General features: G+C 40.0%; 1 protein-coding gene and 1 long non-coding RNA gene across 2 annotated transcripts in view; one reads left to right on the forward strand and one right to left on the reverse strand.

The window, feature by feature from the left end:
• LOC311005308 overlaps nt 1-27,997 on the forward strand; it is a 457,476-nt gene that overhangs the window by 253,251 nt on the left and 176,228 nt on the right. The gene's annotated exons all lie outside the window — the stretch shown is intronic.
• The window catches only part of pde8a (phosphodiesterase 8A), a 109,379-nt gene that overhangs the window by 27,189 nt on the left and 54,193 nt on the right, over nt 1-27,997 (reverse strand). The window contains exons 2-13 of the mRNA XM_083996808.1: nt 24,799-24,855; nt 18,415-18,605; nt 14,533-14,589; nt 14,304-14,358; nt 12,902-12,990; nt 10,899-10,977; nt 10,521-10,661; nt 7,398-7,486; nt 7,253-7,304; nt 7,117-7,159; nt 3,541-3,618; nt 2,612-2,682 (exon numbers count right to left, since the gene is read on the reverse strand). Coding sequence (XP_083852934.1) covers nt 2,612-2,682; nt 3,541-3,618; nt 7,117-7,159; nt 7,253-7,304; nt 7,398-7,486; nt 10,521-10,661; nt 10,899-10,977; nt 12,902-12,990; nt 14,304-14,358; nt 14,533-14,589; nt 18,415-18,605; nt 24,799-24,855 — 1,002 coding nt within the window. The remainder of the gene's footprint in view (nt 1-2,611; nt 2,683-3,540; nt 3,619-7,116; nt 7,160-7,252; nt 7,305-7,397; nt 7,487-10,520; nt 10,662-10,898; nt 10,978-12,901; nt 12,991-14,303; nt 14,359-14,532; nt 14,590-18,414; nt 18,606-24,798; nt 24,856-27,997) is intronic.

The raw sequence follows: 27,997 nt of genomic DNA on the forward strand, positions 1-27,997 counted from the left end.
ACATATTTCCCCAACTAGGATTTCTTAGGACTTTTAGTATGTTGTTCTAGACACCTCATAGAAATTATGTATGGTGAAAAACATTCTGTTACAATTAGTCTGTCCTAAAACGCTATTTTGCCTGGACTATATTATGGTTTTTATATACTGTATATGCCAATGAAACTTTTATGTAGGTAGTTTTTTTGACACAAATTTTGCAGCTGGTTCCAGAGGCCGGACTGTGGAAAGGAGCTGAAACATCTGAGATGTGGTCGCTCATCTTCAGATGAGAAGAACATCGATATCACATGTCTCTGTGGTGTTGAGCTTCTAATCCAACTCTCATTTCTCAAAATTTCAGTAAATTAATCTGCAATAATCAAAGTTATCCAGATGAAAACATGTAAAACAGACTCTTAAAGGGATATTCCGGCGTAAATTTAACCCATGGTCCAACGCACCGTAACACCGAGTTAGACCCCCCCTCGAGAGATGAATCAAAAAGCCACTTATAGCCACAAATAAGAACAGCTCAGAACAGCACCAAACGTCATCAACAGTACAAACAGGGTTCAGGGTTTCATTTCGGCGGCAGTTTGAGACCGAGTTTACTGAAGACAAGCGAAGGAAATGGAGGAGAAAAGTCAAAGAGGGGCAGCTGCGGTGGAGACTATGTGCTGGAAATGGAGGCTAAATGTGAAAGAGGGAGAGAGCTGGTGGAGTCTAAATGCTGGACCTGGGAGAATCAATGGTCAGTGTGGTGGTCAGTGGCTGTCGGTGGCCGCTGAAACCAGATGTCTGTGCTGAAACCAGATGTTTGTGCTGAAACCAGATGTCTGTGCTGAAACCAGATGTTTGTGCTGAAACCAGATGTTTGTGCTGAAACCAGATGATTGTGCTGCCAGTCGGCCTCGGACGTGTGTTGTCGGTGCCTGGACTCTATGCTGGACGCGGAAAGTTGCTGCATAGCGTATAACTGGAGCAGAGTGGGTGAGTTGTTTTCGTCTCTTTTCAATAGAAACCAGGCTAAGCTAACAGATGTTTGATGCCTCGTATTATGGGCTGGGACCCTGATTGTACTGTTGACGATGTTTGGTGCTGTTCTGAGCATTATTTGTTGCTATAAGTGGCTTTTTGATCGGTTGCTAGTGGATCCGTATACTGCAGCTGTTTGTTACGGCGCGGTCATTGCTAAAGTTGCTACAACTAGAGAAGCTAGCGGTTAGCAGACTTCATCTCTCGAGGGGGGGTCTAACTCGGTGTTACGGTGCGTTGTTGGACCATGGGTTAAACTTACGCCGGAATATCCCTTTAATGTCTGAGATTTACAGTTTCTGGTGGTTCCACCTATGTGGAGGTGAAGGTCGATCTTACTCAGTTAATATCTGAGCACAAACAGCAGCAGCAGTTTGTTTCGCTGCTTCACTGTGGAGGGGACGATGCCTTCAGGGACCGGCTGCACAGTCAGATGACACCGAGCAGAGGAGCTGCAGCGGATCATATGACCGCTCCCTGGGGACGTCCTCTGTTTCTGAGCGTCCGACAGAAACCACTGAAACAGCAGGTCATTCTGCTCCAATGTGCTCTCCTCTCCTCTCCTCTCCTCTCCTCTCCTCTCCTCTCCTCTCCTTTCCTTTCCTTACCTCTCCTTTCCTTTCTTTTCCTTTCCTCTCCTCTCTTCTCCTCTCATTTCCTTCCCTCTTCTCTCCTCTCCTTTCCTTTCCTTTCCTCTTCTCTCCTTTCCTCTCCTTTCCTTTTCTCTCATCTCCTTTACTTTACTCTCCTCTCTTTCCTCTCCTTTCCTTTCTTCTCCTCTCCTTTCCTTCCCACTCCTCTCCTCTCCTTTCCTTTCCTCTATTCTCCTTTACTTTACTCTCCTCTCTTTCCTCTCCTTTCTTCTCCTCTCCTTTCCTTTCGTCTATTCTCCTTTCCTTTACTCCCCTCTCCTTTCCTTTCCTTTCCTTTCCTTGCCTTTCCTTTCCTCTCCTCTCGTTTCCTTTCCTCTATTCTCCTCTCCTCTCTTCTCCTTTCCTTTCCTCTCCTTTCCTCTCCTCTCCTCTCCTCTCCTTTCCTTTCATCTCCTTTACTCTCCTCTCCTTTCTTTCCACTCCTCTCCTCTCTTCTCCTCTCATGTCCTTCCCTCTTCTCTCCTTCCCTTTCCTCTCCTTTCCTTTTCTCTCATCTCCTTTCATTTCCTTTTCTCTCATCTCCTTTCCTTCCCTTCCCTTTCCTCTCCTCTCCTCTCCTTTCCTTCCCTCTTCTCTCCTTTCCTTTCCTTTCCTTTCCTTCCCTTCCCTTCCCTCTCCTCTCCTCTCCTTTCCTTTCCTTTCCTTTCCTTTCCTCTCCTCTCATTTCCTTTCCTTTCCTCTCCTCTCCTCTCATCTCCTTTCATCCCCTTTCCTTTCATTTCCTCTCCTCTCCTCTCCTCTCCTCCCTTTATCAGCCCATCTCCTCCTGACGCGGTGCGAGAGCTCGTAGCTATACTCACGGCGGTCGTCGAGGATGTTTTTTTTTTTTTTTTTACACAACCTAAGAGTTCAGTCATGAGACGCTGAGCGCTCATCATCACATGACGGAGGGATGATGGGATGATGATGGGAGACGGAGAGAGAGAAAGAGAGAGACCCACCTTGGTGATGGGGGCTTCTATCGTCATGGAGTGGATTCGGGCCATGGAGGAGTGTCTGCGCTGCGAGCTCCCTGCAAACAACAGATTATTAAAAAAAACATCATAAACTCAGTTTTTTCTTGGTTTCCCTCATCAAACTCATCAAATACACAATCCAACAACTCCACAACGCTCTGGTGGACAAGTTGTGACCTGCACATTCACCACGCTATGAGATAATAACACAACGTTACCACACAGAGTTGTTTTAGAGGGAAATTCATGCAAAACCGCTGATGTGCGTTACCTTCAGGGACAGTTTTTCATCAAGCAGTCTCTGTATTTCCCTCTAAAACAACTCTGTCTGGTAACGTTGTGTTATTATCTCATAGCGTGGTGAATGTGCAGCTCACAACTTGTCCACCAGAGCGTTGTGGAGTTGTTGGATTGTGTATTTGATGAGTGAAACCAAGAAATCCCATGAGCCTCCGTAGCGTAGCTCTGAGCAGCTCACGGCTCTGCTCCGCCGTTCTAAAAACAGCTTGCACTGACAATTAAAGGTAACGAACCTACTGCTGTGACTATAGGGATTATGGCAAATGGGCCAATTTGACAAAATGTTGAACTATCCCTTTAAAGAGATTTATATAAAGTGATAGAGAAGGAAAAGGCTGGAAACTCTTTGTGTGTCAGTTGTTCATGGCAACAATATGGACATTTCAGGGTTTTTTTTCTTGTCAAATGTGACTGAATTATAAAACAAAACGTAAAAAAAAAACAATATGAACTCAGTTTTTCCAAACACTTTCTAATGAGTTTGTTGTTTATGTGTGTGTATGTGTGTGTGTGTTTGTGTGTGTGTGTGTCCAATCAACACTTTAACACACAAACACACGACTGGGAAGGTCTCGGGCCCAGACTTTCCATCATCTATCTCCCTTCACTCTCACCATCGCTCCCTCGAGAAGTCGTGGATCTGACGTCCAACGAGCCTTTCCTCCGGTCTTTGTGCTTACTGGATTGGATGTCTGGGGAGAAGAAACACCAACACGTCAAGGTCAACATCAACATCAATAGCACGCAACAAAACACACTTCTCTGGAACTGGACTCTGATGAATTTTCTTTTGATATAAAACAGGAAGGACTCAGAAATCAGAAGGATTGAAAATATTAGAGATAAGAATCTAGTTCACTTTTTATTATCAGATTAGTCTAAAACATACTGTGCTCAGGGCTCAGGTTGATGCTTTTTCATTGGGTGTTTTGTTTGTTATGTACAAAGTTCACAAAAAAACGACAATTAACAAATGTTGAATCTCGAGTCCAAAGTATTTAATGGATAAAAATCTGATGTTAGGCTACTTTGTATTTTCTGTCTTATTCTAACATATCAGCCTCAGCTTCATTCTGAAAATTAAGAACAGTGAAATTTTTCATGCGATTTCTTTAAAATATAAGAAAAATTTGTCCTCCATAATATTGCACCTTTGCCTCAAGTGTCAAACTTAAAGGGATACTTCAACATTTTGGCAAATTGGCCCACTTCCATAATCCTTATAGTCATAGCAGTAGGTTCGTTACCTTTAATTGTCGGTGCAAGCTGTTTTTAGAACGGCGGAGCAGAGCCGTGAGCTGCTCAGAGCTACGCTACGGAGGCTCATTATGGGATTTCTTGGTTTCCTGCATCAAACTCATCAAATACACAATCCAACAACTCCACAACGCTCTGGTGGACAAGTTGTGACCTGCACATTCACCACGCTATGAGATAATAACACAACGTTACCACACAGAGTTGTTTTAGAGGGAAATTCATGCAAAACCGCTGATGCGCATTGCCTTCAGGGACAGTTTTTCATCAAGCAGTCTCTGTATTTCCCTCTAAAACAACTCATGAGCCTCCGTAGCGTAGCTCTGAGCAGCTCACGGCTCTGCTCCGCCGTTCTAAAAACAGCTTGCACCGACAATTAAAGGTAACGAACCTACTGCTATGACTATAGGGATTATGGCAATGGGCCAGTTTTCCAAAAATGTTGAACTATCCCTTTAAAGAGATTTATATAAAGTGATAGAGAAGGAAAAGGTTTTTTCTTGTCACATGTGACTGAATTATAAAACAAAACGTAAAGTAAAACGAAGCTCGGACTCTAAACTCTGTTCGACCTTTAGCGGAGGCGTGAACACGTTTCTCTGCAGTAAAACCAGACCAAACCGTTTCTTTTCACTGAGTTGCAGAGATAACGAAGCGCCTGCTCTGTTCACCTGTCTGCTGCATGTTGAAATCTGGCTTCATGGTTCATTCAGCCAAGAGGAAATAAAATAAAACGTGTGGATAACTTTCTCCAGCTCGACAAAAGACAAAAGAAATCAGAAACCACCTGTTAGGAAAGCGGAGTGTGAGCTCAGATAGAGCATTTAGAAAACAATGACTTTTTTTATTTTACTCTGGGACGTTGCAACACATTTGTTGACACATTTCCAAAGTCTCCAGAAGAGTTTACAAAGCTCAGGTTCTCCCAAATGTGACTATCTCCAATTTATTGTTATTAACCTCCAACAAATATTTGGTGTCTGCAAACAGTCGGTTAAAATTAGCTCAGTGTATTTATTGTCTGAGTGACTCTGGAGCTGAGCGTCGTCCTTCCTCACCACAAACACAGCAGCAGCAGAGACAGAGCAACCGTTTATAAAACTGGCGAAAAGCTGTTTTATTTCCCGCTCTAGCGTTGTTATTATGTAACTTTATTAAGTTTTAATATATTTTCATGCGAGAAAGTAACTGTTTAGATCCCAAATATACGGCCAGTTTATCCAAACGACGGCTGTTTAGAAGTTTGCTCCGATGTTTTTCGGAGAAGTGAAGCTCCGCAACGACCGCAACATCACAGAGGCAGCAGCCGGTCTGCAGAGCTGCTCGGCCGGCCAACCTCCGTCGTCATCCCCGGGGGAGAAAACGATCGTTAATTAACTTACCCGCAGGTTTTTAGAGGTTTACCACCGGCTGGTTAAATTATTTTTAGGAGATAAATGTTGGTCTCATTGATGAAATCTAACACCTGTATCAGTAGCATTAGTTAGTCTGAATGAAAAGTGAAGCTTCCTGTGTGTATTGGACAGAAGAGCAGCGCTGCCTCGGGGCTCTGTATGTACAAAAATCACCACATTTACATCAATAAATACATGTTTTACAATGAACCGATCAGTCTGCATTAAGTTTTATTTTATTAAGCTATATTACATGGTTACGGTACACGGCAAAGATACTTAACTACTCTAAACCGTCTTTGGTTACGGTTAGACGTCAGGGGCGCATTGCATTGTGGGATACAGTACGCAAACTAGACTGGTCAGATGCAGACTGGAGATATTTTCTGAATCAGTACGACATCCGGGAATTTTTTGCATACTGTAGATTTTGCTTTTGTTTGCATACTACTGCATACTGCATTTTGGCCAAATCAGTACGTACTAGTAGTATAGTATGCAGTTTTGAATACAGCCAGAGTCAGAGACAGAGCAACCGGCAGCAGTAGCTATAAAACAGGCAAAAAGCTGTTTTGTTTCCCGCTTTAGCGCTGTTATTATGTAACTTTATTAAGTTTTAATATATTTTCATGCAAGAAAGTAACTGTTTAGATCCCAAATATACGGCCAGTTTATCCAAATGACGGCTGTTTAGAAGTTTGCTCCGATGTTTTTTGGAGAAGTGAAGCTCCGCAATGACCGTGACATCACAGCGACAGCAGTCGGTCTGCAGAGCTGCTCGGCCGGCCAACCTCCGTCATCATCCCGGGGGGAGAAAAGACGATCGCTAATTAACTTACCCGCAGGTTTTTAGAGGTTTACCACCGGCTGGTTAAGTTATTTTTAGGAGATAAATGTTGGTCTCATTGATGAAATCTAACACCTGTATCAGTAGCATTAGTTAGTCTGAATGTAAAGTGAAGCTTCCTGTGTGTATTGAACAGAAGAGCAGCGCTGCCTCGGGTCTCTGTACAGAAAACACCACATTTATATCAATAAATAAATGTTATACAATGAACCGATCAATCTGCATTAAGTTTTATTTTATTAAGCTATAAAACATGGTTACGGTACACGGCAAAGACAGTTCACTACTCTAAACCGTCTTTTATACAATGTATCTTTGTTTTAATTTTTTGAAGCACATTGAGTTTATGCTTGCTGTATGCTATATAAATATATTTGACTTTGACTTTAAACCGTCTTTGGTTACGGTTAGACAGAGGCGCATTGCATTGCATTGTGGGATACAGTACGCAATGTAGACTGGTCAGATACTTGAGATATTTTCTGAATCAGTCCGACATCCGGGAATTTTTTGTATACTGTAGATTTTGCTTTTGTTTGATACTGCATACTGCACACTGGCCAAATAATCACATACTAGTAGTATAGTATGCGGTTTCGAATACAGCCAGAGACAAAGACAGAGACAGAGACGTTGAGGCTGCAGCACTGAGACCTTTAACAGTATAAATGACCTGTGATGAAGGAACTCACCTGTCTGAGACTCTGCCTGCACACGCTCAGTGGATTTATCACTCTGTGGACGGAGAGGACACACACTGATTAACACACACACACACATATTCATCTCATTCATGATTAAATGTGAAGAAGTGGGGACACGTCTCACCTTATTATTATCGTTTAAAGGCCTGTTGATAGACACATAGTGTCTGATTTTTCTGTGAAAGACAATAAGAACTCGTTAGTCCGTCGGCAGCGGCAGCAGAGACGAACATCGTGTCAGTCAGTGAACGCATCATCACATCACTCACCCTCCCTGTCCAATTACAGGTGTGATCTTCACATTTTGCTGAATGCTGTCTCCATTCTTCTTTTTGGCATAATAAATCCCCTGCCACTCCTGGAGCACAAAACACACACACACACATTAAACAGGATGTAGAATAGAATAGAATAGAATAGGCTTTATTATCATTGTAAACAGTGTAACAGTGAAATAGGTTTAGGATACCCTAACTATAGTGCAACAGTGTGACAATAAATGAATGAATTTGAATGAATGAATTTTTTATTTTCGTGTCATGCCACCACTGTGGTCCATCCCATATGTGATTACAAGACACATTTAATGACAAATACAAGAAAAAATGGACAGTCCTTCCTGTTGGTGTTACCTGCCACACAGGTGTGACACATAAATAAACAATTTACTAACCCTATTGCCCAAGCCTTTTCAAGAAATAAAGAAAATGCAAATATATTCAACTGAAAAAGATGTTTTATCTTCTCAGCATCGTCTAACCACACAGATTTGTTATTTGGATGTACTTTACTAAACAGTTTTTGTCTTATAGAGTCATAGAAAGGACAGTAGAACACAAAATGCATTTCCTTCTCCACCTCTTGGATGTCACATACATTACAAACTCTATCGTCTTCTGCTGTGTCGACGTATCTGCCTGTCTCAGTAAATATAAGTAAAAAAGCAATAGTGCATAAAAATAATAAAATACAGCTGCTAAAACTACACTGCAAAAACTCAAAATCTTTCCAAGAATATTTGTCTTATTTCTTGTCAAAATGTCTCATTTCTAGTCAAAACTAAACTCTTTCCACTTAAAATAAGACTCATCACCTAAACATTAACTTGTTTTTAGATCATTTTCACTTGTTTCAAACAAATTTTCAATTGAAATAAGTAGAAAAATCTGCCAGTGAAAGCAAGTTTTTTGTGCTTGTAATAAGAAAGAAAAACTTGCTCCACTATCAGATTTTTCTACTTATTTCAAGTGAAAATCTGCTTGAAAGAAGTAAAAAGTGTCTAAAAACAAGCTGCTTTTTAATGTGATGAATCTTATTTTAAGTAGAATTAGATTTGTTTTGACTAGAAATAAGATTTTTAAGATTTTGAGTTTTTGCAGTGTATAAACTATCCCACACAGACTGATCATAGGGCTTCTATCAGATCTGAAAACTAAGTGTGTGTGTGTGTGTGTGTGTGTGTGTGTGTGTGTGTGTGTGTGTGTGTGTGTGTGCGTGGGTGCGTGGTGGCCCAGGTGAGGCGTTCAGGTGTGTCGGGTCAGACGAGTGTTTCAGAGAGCAGTGGGCTCCTTTAGAAACTCTATGAACTCCACCACCCAGAGTTTGTAAAGCAGCGTCCTGCTGCTCGTCTGTCTGACTCTGACCTTCGCTCTCTGTGTAGTGAGATTACAGCGCAGCCGCCGGCCACATGAAACAGACTCACTACTGCACATGGACGCATGGACGCACGCACACACAGACACACACACACACAGGCAGGTGACACACCGTGACCTGACAGTGAACAGTGACATTCATGTTCTTCTTCTATTCTGTTTTAGTGTTGATGTGACGATGTGGAGAAGTTCAGTCTGAATGTTTCATCTGTCACGTTCTGGTTCAGACAACTTTAGGTAACACTTTATAATAAGTAGTCCTACACACTATTAAAAGGACAACGAGGAGTTTGTATTTGGTTATAAAAAAGTCTCATATTAATGTGGATGAATCTACGCTATTGAAAGTATAGAAAAAGCACACACATCCCAAAAACTGACGCTGGGTGCTGGACAAAAAAAGGTCAATGAAGAAAAAGGAAAAATCTGCACACCAGCAAAAAGCTCCAGAGCAATAAATAATTTATTATCACCCAAAGGGAGTAACGTTTCAGGCTCAAAGACCCTTCCTCAGACTGTCGGAGGAAGGGTCTTTGAGCTTATACTCCCTTTGGGTGATGAATCTACGTTACCACTTGTTAATGGTCCATTTTCGATAAATATATTGTTTTGTCTCTATGGTTATTTTGTTATTATTAGTGGTGGTGGAAATGGAAATTTCTTTACTTTCGGTTTCGCAGTGAGTCATGAGAATAACGCCGCCGAATCTCCGTTTATGGTGGGAACTACGACGGTATGTGATCGTCTTCCAACCTCTGACTTTAATTCTTGATAAATGAAAACATTCTTGGCAAGATGTCCGTCTAGAATCTAGTATGAGAACACTTTGCTTTCCAAAAATGGTAAATGGTAAATGGACTTGCACTTATATAGCGCTTTTCTAGTCACTCGGACCACTCAAAGCGCTTTACACTGTAATGGTCGCATTCACCCTTTCACACACATTCATACAGCACTGCTCGCAGACAGGCTTTGGAAGATAATCATTCACACACATTCACACAGGGCAGGTGTGGGTTCAGTGTCTCGCCCAAGGACACTTCGACATGCAGACAGGGGGAGCCGGGAATCGAACCGCTGACCTTCCGGTTAGTGAACGACCCGCTCTACCGCCTGAGCCACAGCCGCCCAAAACTCCTCGTTGTCCCTTTAAGTAGCTATTAGTTAAGCATTGATAAATATTGAATTCTTCATTTATAACACATGAATACTAATTAGTATGTAGTTTATAAATACAGTTAGTTCTAATCAATGATGAGTAAATGAATAATTCAGTATTTATTAATGCTTAATAGTGTGTAGCCTACTTATTATAAAGTGTTGGAATTTCACGTTTACGTTTCCATGGTTTCGGTAGTCGTGGTAAATGCATGTTTTTTTTTTCTGTAAAACGCATGGATCATCACAGCAGCTTTTAACAGTGGATATCACACAAACTGACATCCGTGTCAAAATCCAGCGTTAATAGATCCATGCGTTTACCGCAACTATGACAACGACTGAAAACCATGGAAACGTAAACGTACAATTCCACCGGAACCACAGATGACGTTCGGAAACTTGTGGATACATTATAGAACACAAAAGGGAAATTCATTTGCAGCTTCCCACATGCAAACAGACAACCAAACATTAAGTGACATGAAATAAGTCCAATAAATAAAATCCCATAAATAAATGTAAAATGTTGTGTCTCAGGGAGTAAAAGAAGTTGAATAAGGAACACGTGTACGTTACCTTTCCTTTCCGTATGCAGGAGTTTATTGTTTCAAGGAGATCAGGCTTATTCTTCTCACTTTTAGGCACTTCTATTATTTCCTTCCCTATTAGCTCGCCTTGTTGGTAGCCCATGATGGACTCGTAGGCAGGGTTCACGTACTGCGAAGAGAGAGAGAAACATTTACATATATATATATTTATTTATTTACTTATTTATATATTTTCTTTTTACGTGTAAAGATAAGATGATAAGCCGGGCCGCTGTGCCTCCATGTTGACAAAGAGAGTCATTCAGAAGGACACAGAGACCATAGTCTCTATCAGGACTGAGATCTGGGGTCACAAGACATGAGGAAGATGATGAGGAAGATGAGGATGATAAAGATAAAGACTCACTTGAATGACTTGATCTTCAGAGGTGATCTCTACGGCCTCTTGGCTTTGTTCTATAGCTGTGAAGATAGCGTTTCCAGCCCTAAACAGAACCAGAACCAGAAGCAGTGTTAAACCATCAAACACACAAAATAAACACATATACTCTACTCACAAAAAGTTAGGGATGTTTGGCTTTTCGATTAAATTTCAGAATGTACCTAAAATGCACTATAACCTTTGGAGGTGAACTTAATTGAACCTTCTCTAAACTTTTAAAGGGATAGTTCAACATTTTTGTCAAATTGGCCCATTGCCATAATCCCTATAGTCATAGCAGTAGGTTCGTTACCTTTAATTGTCGGTGCAAGCTATTTTTTAGAACGGCGGAGCAGAGCCGTGAGCTGCTCAGAGCTTCGCTACGGAGGCTCATTAAATGGGATTTCTTGGTTTCCCTCATCAAACTCATCAAATACACAATCCAACAACTCCACAACGCTCTGGTGGACAAGTTGTGACCTGCACATTCACCACGCTATGAGATAATAACACAACGTTACCACACAGAGTTGTTTTAGAGGGAAATACAGAGACTGATGATGAAAAACTGTCCCTGAAGGCAACGTGCATCAGTGGTTTTGCATGTATTTCCCTCTAAAACAACTCTGTGTGGTAACGTTGTGTTATTATCTCATAGCGTGGTGAATGTGCAGCTCACAACTTGTCCAGCAGAGCGTTATTGTGGAGTTGTTGGATTGTGTATTTGATGAGTTTGATGGAGGGAAACCAAGAAATCCCATAATGAGCCTCCGTAGCGTAGCTCTGAGCAGCTCACGGCTCTGCTCCGCCGTTCTAAAAATAGCTTGCACCGACAATTAAAGGTAACGAACCTACTGCTATGACTATAGGGATTATGGCAATGGGCCAATTTGCCAAAATGTTGAACTATCCCTTTAAATGCACCTGTCTAATTGTTCAGTGCTTCAGTCCTTACTGATTAACACGCTGTTCAGAAACAACGTCTGTAAACTGTAACGTCTGTAAGGTCTGGAGAAGCTCTTTGCTTTGAGCCATCATCACGATGATGATGATGATGATGATGATGATGATGATGATGATGATGATGAAGATGATGATGAAGATGATGATGATGATGAAGCTTCTTGGGTGACACCTTGCTGATGAGGAATCTTTTTATAGGCATCAATTAGGACTGAAGCAGCTGATCTTAATGAGCTCTGATAGGAGGCACCGACTCCTTCCTGCTGCTTTCTCTTCGTCTTTCATTCCTTTCCTTTCTGCACCTCCTCCTTTTATTATTCATGTGTTCAATACTTTTACATTTATGGACATTTATGTTTTGATTTGACTAGGCCTATGTGTCGACTGTGAGACCTGATGTCATATAGAAGGCAAAGGAAAAGGTCAAACACCTTAATAGAAACTGTTTTTCCTCAGCACACTGCAAAAACTCAAAATCTTTCCAAGAATATTTGTCTTATTTCTTGTCAAAATGTCTCATTTCTAGTCAAAACGAATCTCTTTCCACTTAGAATAAGACTCATCACCTAAAAACTAAATTGTTTTGAGATAATTTTCACTTGTTTCAAACTAATTTTCACTTGAAATAAGTAGAAAAATCTGCTAGCGAAAGCAGTTTTTTGTGCTTGTAATAAGGAAGAAAAACTTGCTCCACTATCAGATTTTTCTACTTATTTCAAGTGAAAATCTGCTTGAAAGAAGTAAAAAGTGTCTAAAAACAAGCTACTTTTTATGTGATGATGAGTCTTATTTTAAGTAGAATGAGATTTGTTTTGACTAGAAATGAGACAAATATTCTTGGTAAGATTTTGAGTTTTTACAGTGCAGGATCTTTATGTTTTTACGATGTCATGTTGTTTGTCTTGTATGTGTGTAGTGTGTGTTACTAAAAAGAAAATGAATAAAAAGTAAATGTTGACACCTTCGATCCTGAATCTCCCTGCTGTGTTTTGCTGTATTTACATTTCTCTCTGGACTGGACTCACCTCAGTTTGAACTGCGCCCGCACCTCTCCGTGCTCCAGCTGCAGCAGCTCGTTGTAGCACGCCATCATGTTGGCGTTCTCCACGTATCTCTGAAACAACCAGAGACACGGGTCAGTCAGAACCACCAGAACCATCAAGAAACATCAGGAAACATCAAGAACAACCAGTCACGATGTGTTTCTGTTTTTAAACCCATGAGCAACACCTGAAGGCATCTGAGCAAACAGGCAGGATTTACAACCTGGAGCTCTGACAGAGAGTTGTTGACAGCCAGGGATGTAAAAACAGAAACATATCCAAAGAATAAAACACACACACACACACACACACACACACACACACACACACACACACACACACACGTCCTGGAAAATTATTGATCACATGGTGACATCAGCTACCAGAGCTCTGTCTGTTTCTTCAGACCCCAATAAGGATTTCTTTTCCAAAGATGTGCCCGACGAGAAAAGACAGCTGCTTTAGGTGTGTTTTAAAAACAAAAACATGTTTTTGCGTTGTTCTATGATAAATTTGTCCTTAATTTCTGAGCACGTAAGATATTATTTGACAAATAAGTTAGAGCCATAGGTTGCGCATCTTTAAAGGGATACGACAAAAAAAAAAAATTTTGTGTCTTGCCTCACTCCCGAGTCCATGACCAGCAGATAGACACCATCCTTTCGACTGTGCGTGCAGCAACAAGGGAGATACAAGCAGAGCTGGCGCACCGCTAATTAGCTTAGCTCAAACACTGGAAGTGTATAGGTAGTGTTAGCCTTCCTCCACCTAAAGTCGCTAATTAGCTTAGCTCAAACACTGGAAGTGTATAGGTAGTGTTAGCCTTCCTCCACCTAAAGTCGCTAATTAGCTTAGCTCAAACACTGGAAGTGTACAGGTAGTGTTAGCCTGCCTCCACCTAAAGTTGCTAATTAGCTTAGCTCAAATGCTGGAAGTGTATAGGTAGCGACTTTAGGTGGAGGCAGGCTAACACTACCCATACACTTCCAGTGTTTGAGCTAAGCTAATTAGCGGTGCGCCAGCTCTGCCCGTATCTCCCTTGTTACTGCACGCACAGTCGAAAGGATGGTGTCTATCTGCTGGTCATGGACTCGGGAGTGAGGCAAGACACGGAACTTTTTTTTTTGCGTATCCCTTTAAATCAAACTTCTGCAGGTGAGAGAAATGAAATAAATAGCTATAGAAACAAACTGGTTGAATGTACAAAATTAAGTACAACTGTCGAACTACAACTTCTCCAAAGCATGAATGGGACAGCTGAAGATGTCTGGGAAAATGATTACAAGAAAAGAGTGGGAACCCTGACACACACAGACACACACAGACACACACACACACACACACACACACACACACACACACACACACACAGACGGCTGCTCACCCTATTAAAGCCGGCGTTGATCAGCGGCATCACAGAGGCTTCCTCTCTGTCCGGCCTTGAGAACAGAAAACATGTTAGCACCCAAACAAAACCAACGAGGTCGGCACCACGTGACCGTGTGGCTGCAGGCTTCTGCTGAGTCATGCTTCAGCTCTGACAGCAGCAGCAGCAGCAGAGACCGTCCGTTACCTCGACAACAACACATCTTCGTACATCAGCGTATACGTACCTCTTCACAACGGCGACTATCACAGTGTTTTCTGAGGAGTTGACGGCTCTGATGGACCTGGATGAGACACAACGAGTCGTTTTCAGCCTCATGGAACCACATCAACACTGCAAAAACTCAAAATCTTACCAAGAATATTTGTCTTATCTCTAGTCAAAATGTCATTTCTAGTCAAAACAAATCTAATTATACATAAAATAAGACTCATCACATTTAAAAAAGTAGCTTGTTTTTAGACACTTATTTCAAGCAGATTTTCCACTTGAAATAAGTAGAAAAATCTGATAGTGGAGCAAGTTTTTCTTTCTTATTACAAACACAAAAAACTTGCTTTCACTGGCAGATTTTTCTACTTATTTCAAGTGAAAATTTGTTTTAAACAAGTGAAATTATCTAAAAACAAGTTCATTTTTAGGTGATGAGTCTTATTTTAAGTGGAAAGAGATTAGTTTTGACTAGAAATTAGACATTTTGACAAGAAATAAGACAAATATTCTTGGAAAGATTTTGAGTTTTTGCAGTGAATGTGTTTCTCAGTGTTTTCAAACTGTAAGCACTTTTAAATCCAGTAACATGTAAAAACATTTCTCTTTTCATGTGCTTATAGCTGAGCTCTTTTTAAGAACTTTAAACATCATCTATTTTCTTTAATTCTACTTTTTTTGTGTGTGTTTTTGTTTTTATGCTGTTTTTTTAAAGTAAGTTTTAACGTAAAGTATGAAATGCGCTATATAAATAAAGACGCCTTGCCTTTTCACGCTCTGCGATTCTGCTGCAAGTATGGAGGTAAATTTGTGTCTTTAATATTCAATCAACAAAAAAATATATTTTCAATCAAATAAAACTCACAATTTTTTGGGTCTCAAATATTTTTTTACTTTTTTTATTTGATTGAAGTGACTTTTTATTTTATTGAAAATATCTTTTTTGTTTAAATCAACTTTTTTTTTTTATTGAATAATAAAGACACAAATATCCTTCCCATAATGTGGCCCAAATACAAAAATATTACTTAAATCCTCAAAAATATTTTCAATCAAATAGTAACTCACCTTTTGAATCAAAGAAAAAAAAGGGTTCAAATGCAACCTTTTGGGTCTCAAATATTTTTTTTTGCATTCGAACACTTTTTTTTGATTGAAGTGAAGTTTGTTTTGATTGAAAATGTCTTTTTTTTTGTTTAAATCAACTTTTCTTTTTTGATTGAATAATAAAGACACAAATTTACCTCCATACGCAGGCAGTAGGCCCTGTGGCGCAGCTCCGCGAGGAGGCCTACCGTACTCCTCTGAAGGAATGCAGTGTACAGGGCCACTCATCCTGCCTCTGTTGCCCCCCTAACCCCCCCCTCCCTCCCTCCACAGCCAGCCAGCGGTTATAAAGGCGCTTTATCCCCCCCCCACCCCCCACTCCCCCCCCTCGTGTGCGTGTAAACTGAACATATGGCCGCTCCAGAGGAGGAACACGCTGAGCGCTGCAGCGGAGCATGAATGTTTGTAAATGTGCTGTTGGTTTGGGCCGCGGCTAAAGATAGAGCGCTATGGGCAACGCCGCCGCTCTGCTCTGCCCCCCCCACCCCACCCACACACACACACACACACACACACACACACACACACACCCCAATGACGTCATGACTCCACACTGGAGCGAGCCGGACCTTCACCCCCCCAACACACACACACAGAGAGTCATAATCACACGTGTCACCAGATGTAATGTAACACATGGAGAGAGAGGAGGGTGTGTGTGTGTGTGTGTGTGTGTGTGGGGGGGGGGGTCTATAATTGGTCCTATCAGGATCATCTGGTCTGGATTATGTCACTGGCCTTAAATAACAGCCACCGCCAGAATCCAGGTTCAATTCCACAACATCAGGGATTCAGAACCAAGACACTACGTCAAGCGTGAAAAGACTGAGAGGACACTAATCTATATATATATATATATATATATATATATATATATATATATATATATATATATATATATATATATATATAGGTATATATATGTAAGTTTAATCACACTGCAAAAACTCAAAATCTTACCAAGAATATTTGTCTTATTTCTAGTCAAAACAAATCTCATTATACTTAAAATAAGACTCATCACATTAAAAAGTAGCTTGTTTTTAGACACTTTTTACTTATTTCAAGCATTTTTCACTTGAAATAAGTAGAAAAATCTGCCAGTGGAGCAAGTTTTTCTTTCTTATTACAAGCACAAAAAACTTGCTTTCACTGGCAGATTTTTCTAGGGATGTCCCGATACCACTTTTTCATTTCCGATACGATACCGATATTGCAGCCTTCAATATCGGCCCGATACCGATATTGATCCGATATTAGGGGTGGTGAAAAAAACCGTTTATTTATATTTTTCAAATTCTAATACAAAGGAGATCCTCCTGTTGCTGACTGACAGGTTGCTGCTGTCATGTTCCTCTATGGGACAGACAGTAGTGAGCTTACTTTTGAACTGTAAAATATTAAAAAATAAACCTTATTTACAACTGTTATTGAATTACTGTATGTACATCAATGTCAAACAAAAGGCAAAATCTTCTTGCTTCAAGGTTTTATTTGTCACTCCAAATTGAAGATTAGCCTTACAGTAAAAATGGCATACATAAAATAAAAAGAGGAGTAAAGCAATATATTAAGCAGCAATATTTAAGCATCAAAGATGTTTAATCATACCCACATAGTTTGAAACAACGTTCAAAACACACAGCCAGTGTCACAAGTTAACTAAGCATAAAGCCCGCTAGCTTAATGCTAACGTATAATGTAAAACGCCATAGACAGGCTAACAGAAATTAGCATCGTTAATTTAACTCTGGCTTTAGCGCTGTTACTCGCGCCCGGTGTGAACGCACCGTAACCTGACCGTAACACGGCACAACATGTGGACCAGCTGGTCTTCCTCCAGAAGAATCTGACCACCGACCTTTAGAGCAATATAGCGCATTTACCGTTTATTAGCGGGCAAGCGCGACCTGTCCATGCACCTGTGTCTGTGTGTGTGTGTTGCACACACGCTGTTGTTGTTGTGATCATGTGATCTCTGCATGCTGCAGCCGGCCACTCTTCTTCTCTGGCGGGCGGCGCACCAACATTAAGGTGCATTACCGCCACCTACTGTGTTGGAGTGTGAACGAGAGTCACCTGTTCATATGGGACAGAAGTGCTGGAGCGGAATAATGGACTGCTTTTATCGGAGCGTTTATATCGGAGATTTTAGATGCAGTCCGATATAATCCGATATTCGTTTTTTTGGCTGATATCGGACATAAATCCGATATCAATATCGGATCGGGACATCCCTAGATTTTTCTACTTATTTCAATTGAAAATTTGTTTGAAACAAGTGAAAATGATCTAAAAACAAGTTAATGTTTAGGTGATGAGTCCAATTTTAAGTGGAAAGAGATTAGTTTTGACTAGAAATGAGACATTTTGACAAGAAATAAGACAAATATTCTTGGAAAGATTTTGAGTTTTTGCAGTGTAGTTTTAGCAGCTGTATTTTATTATTTTTATGCACTATTGTTTTGATACTTATATTTACTGAGACAGGCAGACATGTCGACACAGCAGAAGACGATAGAGTTACCTACGTATAATGTATTTGTTTATCTATTTAAATACACAAATAAATGTTTAATGTGGCCCTTGAATTTAGTTGATTTTGTCACATATATGAATTAAATGCTCAGCCTACTCATTTATTTAACATTTTCATTACATTAAAATGATTAAACCCCTTAAAATCCAGACCCCCCCAGGTTGGGAACCACTGATATAGATGATGATACCGATGCAGATGTGTTGTGAAGGTGGTTCCAGATGTGGACCGGACAGGACAGGACTGACTCACCGGCACAGTGCTTCAGCGTCAAAGTGTCTGGAATGTCTGTGGTCGATGATGACGAGGTCGTGGTGCTTCTCCGTGAAGCATTCCAGAGCCGAGTCCGGCGTCCGCGCCATGCTGCACCTGAAGCCGGCCTTCTCACACGCCCAGCAGAAGCCATTACTCTGACTGTCCTCTTTGGCAAAAACTAAAAGTACCTGCAGACACACACACACACAGACAGAGACACACAGAGAGATGGAGGTTAACGTCAGACTGCTGCAGGTTCACACTGGAAACATGAGAGCGTAACACTTCACTTGAATAGGTATTGATAAGATTGACATAACAGCTGTCATAAACATCAATGAATACTTATGACAGCTGTCGTTAAGTGTCATTCGGTAAGTTATGTCACTTTTGATGCAAAGTTGACATTATTTGAGATGTTCCTTGAGAACTTGACATAATTTTTTTAAGTTTGGCCATTAGGTCTGCTATGACAGTTTAAGTGGATAGTATCATTTTTTTTAAGTGGGGTTGTATGATCTCCAAATAGCCCCTAAGTACTTTAACTGCAGTAGAAGACTCTCTGCACTCCTCCCGTTAGCAACGCCAGCCCATAATAGCCCTGCCCAGAGATTTACAACATACAGTGTTGTGAACAGACCCAAAGAAACGGCCTATTTTCACGGCCTAAAAGAGGTTTTATATGAAAAAAAATCAATAGGGGGCGCTAGGGCGCCGCCCCCATCAAAATTTTCAGGAAAAAAGTGTAGACACAGTAAACATAAATAACATAATAAAAAGTAATTACCATATCTGTTCAGTGTTCACTCATACAATGGGTTTTACTTTGACATGTGTAAGCCTTTCCATTCCATATTGGGTTTATTCTGGGTTGTTTCATACATTTCAATAGCGAGGGGCGCCGGCCTAATGAGTGTGTATGTGGGCTCTTAAACTTTTGGCTTCCATGTGACTTCATGCTGGTCTCTAATTGGTCACTTCAAGATTCTCCTCCGGGCGCAGCTCTCTGCGCCCGTGGCCAATCAGCACGTTTGGGTCATTTTTTCATCCAATCGGATTGATTCATGATACCTGACCTGTCAATCAAAGTCACTCCCCTGGCAGCGGAGACGCCTGTCACTCAAACGGTTACAGACGCACCCGCGTGCACACGGAGCAGACACACAACAACAACAAGACAGGAGACAATGGCGGCCGCAGCAAAAGAAAAATCAGTTGTTTCTTTACGAAATAATCCTTTCACGAGGCGTTCGCTGGAGTAAAAAAAAAAAAAAAGGATAAAGGAGCTTGGACCGGAGCAACCTGACTTAAAAATCCTGCAGCAGGCAAGTGGCCGTGGACGGAGTTACACAACGCTTCTCCCGTCTGTGTCATGCCAAACTCAGCTGAGGGGTCCTACTGCGAAGCCAGTTTAGTGGGTTAGCGAGGTATGTTGAGTCTAAAGCCAGGCTCTCCTGTACTACAAAGGTGGCTCTCTTTTAACCCGGCTAGATCACCACGGTAACTTATGCTTAGCTCATAACCTGGTCCCGACCAGGTTATGAGCTAATTCACTATTCAGCCTAACTAATTTTCAGCTGGCGTCACCTTTACTTTGAAAGTCCAGTGGAGCTGGATCAGAACGGAGCGTTTGTACGGAGGGAGAGATCAGCTGATCTGCTGCTGACTGCTGGATGTGAAGTTAGCAATGCTCTTTATTTATCTTATTTATCTGACGCCCCCCCCCAATTTATTTTAGCACCAGCTGCCACTGGTGAAAACGCTTCGCTTTTCCAAAACTGCTTGTTGTCCCTTTAAAGAATCTTGCATTGCTCGCCGCCATGTTGAAAAGGTCAAAGGTTATTCTACGAGTTGCCCAGTGGAAAATAGTATACCACATGAGAGGGTGTTCATGTGCACTTTTCACGTCGTCTTTTGGTATTTACCATAATTACCATAGCACATGAAGGCACCATAGAGCCTGCTGCTCCGTCAGACCGGCCTGTGAGCCGAGGCTGCCAGCATAACTTCCATACAACCCCTTATTTGCGTAAATCCTGGAGCAGCGCTGCACTGAGAGCAGATTCATGACTCACTCTCTCAAACAGACGTCACCTCTCCGCGCGCTGGCAGGAAGAGACAGAGAGTTTGTTCTGCAGCTTCGTCTGCTGCATCACACCTGTAAAGTCCAGTTAGGACACGACGACGTGACTTTTTTAGGGGAAAACTGGAGCCGGTGTGTGTGTGTCCTCGTCATCACAACGTGGGACAGACAGAGGAGAGGAGCTGCTGCTGCTGCTGCTGCTCTGAGATCAGCCTGCAGCTCTGCAAAAACTCAAAATCTTACCAAGAATATTTGTCTTATTTCTAGTCAAAACAAATCTCATTGTACTTGAAATAAGACTCATCACATAAAAAGCAGCTTGTTTTTAGACACTTTTTACTTCTTTCAAGCAGATTTTCACTTGAAATAATCTGACAGTGGGGCAAGTTTTTCTTTCTTATTACAAGCACAACAAACTTGCTTTCACTGGCAGATTTTTCTACTGATTTCAAGTGAAATTTTGTTTGAAACAAGTGAAATTATCTAAAAACATGTTAATTTTTAGGTGATGAATCTTATTTTAAGTGGAAAGAGTTTAGTTTTGACTAGAAATGAGACATTTTGACAAGAAATAAGACAAATATTCTTGGAAAGATTTTGAGTTTTTGCAGTGCACACACACTGAAGCCCAGCTGCTAATGCAAACCACATCCACATATCCATGCAACCCAAACATTTTGTTCTCCGTGCAGTCGTAAATACATCAGCACTCACGGCCGAGTCCTGCTGCTGTTGCTATATTCAGTCTGCACGGGGAATTAGATCAGAATTCCACATTGGGATGTTGGTAGGAAAGTCAACATTCCCTCTGAAGGCCCAGATAACAGCAGCTAGCTACCCACTTTTCAGCCTTCAGCTCCACAGATATAGAGCCATAAAACACACAGATGCAATACAGTAGAAAAAAAACACATCTGAATCTGAATGTTTACACTGCAAAAACTCAAAATCTTTCCCTGAATATTTGTCTTATTTCTTGTCAAAATGTCTCAATTTTAGTCAAAACTAATCTCTTTCCACTTAAAATAAGACTCATCATCACCTACAAATTAATCATTTTCAAATCATTTTCACTTGTTTCAAACTAATTTTCAATTGAAATAAGTAGAAAAATCTGCCAGTGAAAGCACGTTTTTTATGCTTGTAATAAGAAAGAAAAACTTGCTCCACTGTCAGATTTTTCTACTTATTTTTCTTCTACTAAGTGAAAAATTTGCTTGAAAAAAGTAAAAAGTGTCTAAAAACAAGCTACTTTTAAAATGTGATGAGTCTTATTTTAAGTAGAATTAGATTTATTTTGACTAGAAATGACATTTTGACTAGAAATGTAAGACAAATATTCTTGGTAAGATTTTGAGTTTTTGCAGTGTAGTGAGGACAGAGAGAAAAGTCAGAGAGAGACAAAGACCAGACGGAAAAAAAAAAAAAAAAAGTAGTTAGAAGGGGGTAGAGAGCGTTTTGGCAGCAGGGTGTGATCGCTCTGTCTAGAAAACATCATTGTTGAAGAGAGAGAGAGAGAGAGAGAGAGAGGAGGAGAAGGGATGAGGAGGAAGAGGAGGAGGAGGAAGAGGAGGATCAGCTGTGAGTGACAAAAACAGGAAGGGGATATCTCTCTCTCTCTCTCTCTCTCTCTCTACCTCGTTTTCCTACCGTGAGGATTCTCACACACTGAAAAGCCTGTACTGTACATCTCAGCTCTATGGAACAGCCTTGATAAGGAATTAAAGGACAATTCCGGGCAAATTCAACTCGGGGCTGCATGTATGTTCCTAACATTTTAGGTCTAAAAGAAGGAATCTGAAGAGCGGATTGAAGTTCTGCTGCTTACACTGCAAAAACTCAAAGAATATTTGTCTTATTTCTAGTTAAAATGTAATTTCTAGTCAAAACAAATCTCATTCTACTTAAAATAAGACTCATCACATTAAAAGCAGCTTGTTTTTTAGACACTTTTACTTCTTTCAAGCAGATTTTCACTTGAAATAAGTAGAAAAATCTGATAGTGGAGCAAGTTTTTCTTCCTTATTACAAGCACAAAAAACTTGCTTTCACTGGCAGATTTTTCTACTTATTTCAAGTGAAAATTAGTTTGAAACAAGTGAAAAATATCTTAAAAACAAGTTAATGTTTAGGTGACGAGTCTTATTTTGAGTGGAAAGAGTTTAGTTGACTAGAAATGAGACATATTGACAAGAAATAAGACAAATATTCTTGGAAAGATTTTGAGTTTTTACAGTGAAGTCTCATCATAACCTTCAATTTATATTTATATTATTATATTATGTATTATTATATACTATTATATTATATTATCCGCTTTAACACCTTTGAAACTCAGTATTCTCTCATCAGGACTTTTGACTAGAAATAAGACAAATATTCTTTTTTGAGTTTTTACAGTGTAGGCTGTTTCCATCCCTCAAAGCCACAGACAGCGTCAGATGGAGACTCAAACATGCACCCAGGAGTTTATTTACTTCAACAAGCCGACATGTTTGTAAAACTAGATCTAATTCAAAGTCTGGCGGAGTCACGAGACCCAAGTTGCCGCTCGGTGTGTTCAGGTGCAGTGGGAAGCTCCCGTTTGTGTCATAAACACAGGAATATCAACTCTGGACTTGCTTGTGTTTCCTTCTTTTAGACCTAAAATGTTAGTAAAATAATACAGCCCTGAGTTGAATTTGCCCGGAATTGTCCTTTAACAGTGAGTGACGGAGAAGAAATCTGAAGATTTTCAGTTTAATTGCTCCTATTTTGCGGGCTGTTCAAACTTAATTGAACTGGCTGTAAAGCTGTAAACTGAATAGCCCGTATGGGATCAATAAAGTTTTCTGAACTGAACTGAATCATTAACAACTGTTTTTTCATATTTTTTTACTCTTTTTACATTTAAAATCCTTAAAAAGTTGATTTTTCACCGGACTGAACCAAACTGTACAACGAGCCACTGTGTCAGTTCCTCCATAACGTTGTATTGTTCATTATGGTATGGTCTTTTCCGTCATAAATGTTTGGCCTTGTTGCCTTGACAACCCCAGGCTGCATCTCACACAATACATCCATTAACAGTTTCTTCCCCCCTCTCTCTCTCTCTCTCTCTCTCTGTTCTGCATGTGAAGTGTGTTTTCTTTAGTCTGTGTCGAGGTGTCGGTATCTCTGAGGAAACCTAGATTAGTTCTGACTGCAAACAAACAGGGGAAGGCGACGACAGCCACGTTTTCAAACACTAATCGTGGAAAAATGCTCCCAAATATTGACAAGTCGCACCGAGTTCAGCCGCTAAAAGCTCCTGAACGATACCACACCGACGTCTGAACACATTAACACACACACACACACCAGTCATTCACATGTTTGTCTTTAGCCTCGTTTCCACTGTCAGTACGGTACGGAACGGTACGGGTCGGTACGGGTCGGATATGGTCAGCTTTGCGTTTCCACTGTGTAAGGGACCTTCAGGGGTGGGCGGAGTGCGTGTCGAAGCGTCACTACGTCGACTAAAGGCTATATTTGTCTTAATTCTAGTCAAAACAAATCCCATTCTACTTAAAATAAGACTCATCACATAAAAAGCAGCTTGTTTTTACTTCTTTCAAGCAGATTTTCACTAGAAATAGTCTGATAGTCGAGCAAGTTTTTCTTTCTTATTACAAGCACATAAAACTTGCTTTCACTGGCAGATTTGTCTACTTATTTCAAGTGAAAATTAGTTTGAAACAAGTGAAAATGATCTAAAAACAAGTTAATTTTTAGGCGATGAGTCTTATTTTAAGTGGAAAGAGTTTAGTTTTGACTAGAAATGAGACATTTTGACAAGAAATAAGACAAATATTCTTGGAAAGATTTTGGGTTTTTGCAGTTCACAGTTGTTAAATTTCATCAATGAGACTAACACTAATCTCCTAAAAAGAATTTAACCAGCCAGTGGTAAACCTCTAAAACCGTGCGGATACGTTACTTGGCTCGTTTACTCCCCTGAGAGGAAGACGTAGCAGCTTTACTGCTATGGCTAGGTTGCCGCGAAATGGCTAATTTCTGTTAGCCCGTCTATGGTGTTTTACATTATACGTTAGCATTAAGCTAGCGGACATTATATGCTTAGTTGTGACACTGGCTGTGTGTTTTGAACGTTGTTTCAAACTATGTGGGTTTGATTGAACATCTTTGATGCTTAAATATATGTTGCTTTACTCCTCTTTTTCTTTTATGTGCCATTTTTACTGTACCGTACCGACCCGCACTGACCCGTACCGTACTGCATAGTGGAAATGGGGCTTTTGGCTTTTGTTTCACCGTACCTGAAGTGGGTCTTTAAATAACTTCATTGGTCCAAATTGCACCTCTGTTAACGTGGTCTGAAAGAGAAAGAGAAGAAAAAGAAAACCAGGATTAAAAAAAACGACATTTCAGAAACTTTACATTTTGTGTTTTTAACTTTGCAACAATAATAATCAACTTTTCTGCAGCGTCTCTGCCCAGACAGCAGAAAACTATGAGCTGGCACAAACACAACCATAAAACTGCTCCGTCGCCAAATAAGGAGAGAAACTCTCATGATATATGACGAGTTGTTCATGTTCAGGACAGTATGTCATCGTACAGCGATGCCACTCATGTGTATGATCCGTCAGATCCCCAGAGACCAACACACACATATATAAATATATAAATACAGAGCTCTGTGGGATTCAACTATAATAAATCACAGACATGGAGCAGAAAATAAATATAATCCTGATTTACAGCTGCAGAAACATGTGGCCGATCAAACACATCAATAGTTCTGATTATAGGCAAATAACAAAGATCATCCTGATGAGAGAAGACTGAGTTTCAAAGGTGTTAAAGAGGATAATATAATATAATATAATAGTATATAATAATACATAATATAATAATGTAAATATAATACTAGTTACTTTAGATTCATAACAACAACAACCAAGTGATGATGCATTGTTGAAGGTTATGATGAGACTACACTGTAAAAACTCAAAATCTTTCCAAGAATATTTGTCTTATTTCTTGTCAAAATGTCTCATTTCTAGTCAAAACTAAACTTTTTCCACTTAAAATAAGACTCATCACCTAAAAATTAACTTATTTTTAGACAATTTTCACTTGTTTCAAACTAATTTTTACTTAGAAAAATCTGCCAGTGAAAGGACGTTTTTTGTGCTTGTAATAAGAAAGAAAAACTTGCTCCACTATCAGATTTTTCTACTTATTTCAAGTGAAAATCTGCTTGAAAAAAGTGAAAAGTGTCTAAAAAACAAGCTACTTTTTAATGTGATGAGTCTTACTAGAAATAAGACAAATATTCTTGGTAAGATATTTGAGTTTTTGCAGTGTATCCACCTAGATAAACTTACACAGGTTTATATGAAGCACCTTCATCAGCTGCAACACTGAAATGATGCACAAACTAATGCTCCAATAATATAATATAATATAAATACACATTACAGCTGCAGCAATTAGTCAATTAATCAGCTCAACGACAGTTTTTCTTACACTCGATAAACAAAATGAACATTTCAATCTGTCTGTCTTTTGATGGTTTTTAATTAAGGAAAATGACATGAGAATGAGTGGTTCATACAAATACTCCACAGTTGCAGCTGTGATATTTAGCTACGATGTGGAAACAGGCGTCTCATTGAATTAACACTATAACAGCACCACTACTTGTTCGTTCAGTGGAGGATCGAAAGCGTCTCATCCGTCACAAACACAATCAAACATTAAATTATGCTTTTCCCTACATGATGATCTGTCTGCAAATAATTTAGCTTCCTTCCTGCTAAATGCAACCCAGCTCAGGGGTTAGTAACCATAGCAACCGAGCCCCTTTGCGGGACAGCCATCCCTCTAGAATTCCTTCTTCTCCGTAAACAATCTACACATGTGAGGAAGGAAGGAATACACACTGCAAAAACTCAAAATCTTACCAAGAATATTTGTCTTATTTCTTGTAAAAATTTCTAATTTGTAGTCAAAACAAATCTCATTCTACTAAAAATAAGACTCATCACATTAAAAGTAACTTGTTTTTAGACACTTTTTACTTTTTTCAAGCAGATTTTCACTTGTTTCAAACTAATTTTCACTTGAAATAAGTAGAAAAATCTGACAGTGAAAGCAAGTTTTCTTTCTTATTACAAGCACTAAAAACTTGCTTTCACTGGCAGATTTTTCTACTTATTTCAAGTGAAAATTAGTTTGAAACAAGTGAAAATGATCTAAAAACAAGTTAATTTTTAGGTGATGAGTCTTATTTTAAGTGAAAAGAGATTAGTTTTGACTAGAAATGAGACATTTTGACAAGAACTAAGACAAATGTTCTTGGAAAGATGTAGAGTTTTTGCAGTGCAGGAGAGAGGGAAGGAGGAATGTCAGAGCACCAAACCACTTCTTGCTAAATTGTTAAAGCCTTTAAAAAAAAAAAAACATGAAACAACACAAAAAGGGGATTAAAAAAAAAAAAAAAAAAAAAAGCTGATTAGCCGTCGGTCGTGGCCAAATTGACGTCATGGCGACAGTGGGCCGTTTGTTGTGGTGGTCGCTGCACGCTGACGCTCTGTGATCATCTGATCTGTCACAGACACGAGGACGCGGTCGCATGACGACGGCCTCATGTGCAGCACACACACCGAGCATGTGTTACTGTGTGTGTGTGTTACTGTGTGTGTTTGTAACTGTGTGTTAGTGTGTGTGTGTTTGTATAACAGGGTCTCACATATAGAAATGCCACACACTAACACACCAACGCACCAACGCTCGTCCAACAGGAGTTTAAACTGAAACTCCTGTTGTCACTTTTGATTTCCTGCAACTCTGAGCGCGTGGAGCAGAGAAACTAAACACACACTGCTGCTCCTCCTCCTCCTCCTCCTCTTCCTCCTCCTATGCTCCTCCTATTCCTACAGCTGGACAGTTCTGTGTTGAATCTTTCCTTATTTAGTTTGTCTGTTTTTAAAGTTCAAGTTCAAGTTCAAGATGTTTATTGTCACATAGATGTACAATAGGGTGCATCAAATTTGAATGGGAATTTTTAATTTCAAAATATCAATTTGGCTGGCAATGCATTTTGTTCCAATTAACATAAAAATGACTTTTGCAAAGTTTTGAGGAAATCCATTGAGATTTAGGGGTGCCACCTAACACACAAAGTTTTGTGAAATTTTCGAAAAATTGCACATTTTTCGAAAATCTAATTGACAAAAAACTGACACGGAAATATTGATTACATTGAACTTTTATACAGTAACATGTTCTATAGGGCTATCAAAGTAAAATTAGTTTGTCTGCCCTTTGGGCAACTTGGGCATTTCTCAGAATTCAACTTTCAAAATTCTCCATTCATTTTTCCTATAGACAAAATGAATGGTGTACAAGTATACATACATTGTGAAAAGCTTGAGTTGGGTGGACGCTCCACAATGTGCATAATAAATAAAAAGAGACAATAAATAAACTACGATACTAAAACCTAAG

This window comes from Trachurus trachurus (assembly GCF_905171665.1).
Source record: "Trachurus trachurus genome assembly, chromosome: 3".
Lineage (NCBI taxonomy): Eukaryota > Metazoa > Chordata > Actinopteri > Carangiformes > Carangidae > Trachurus > Trachurus trachurus.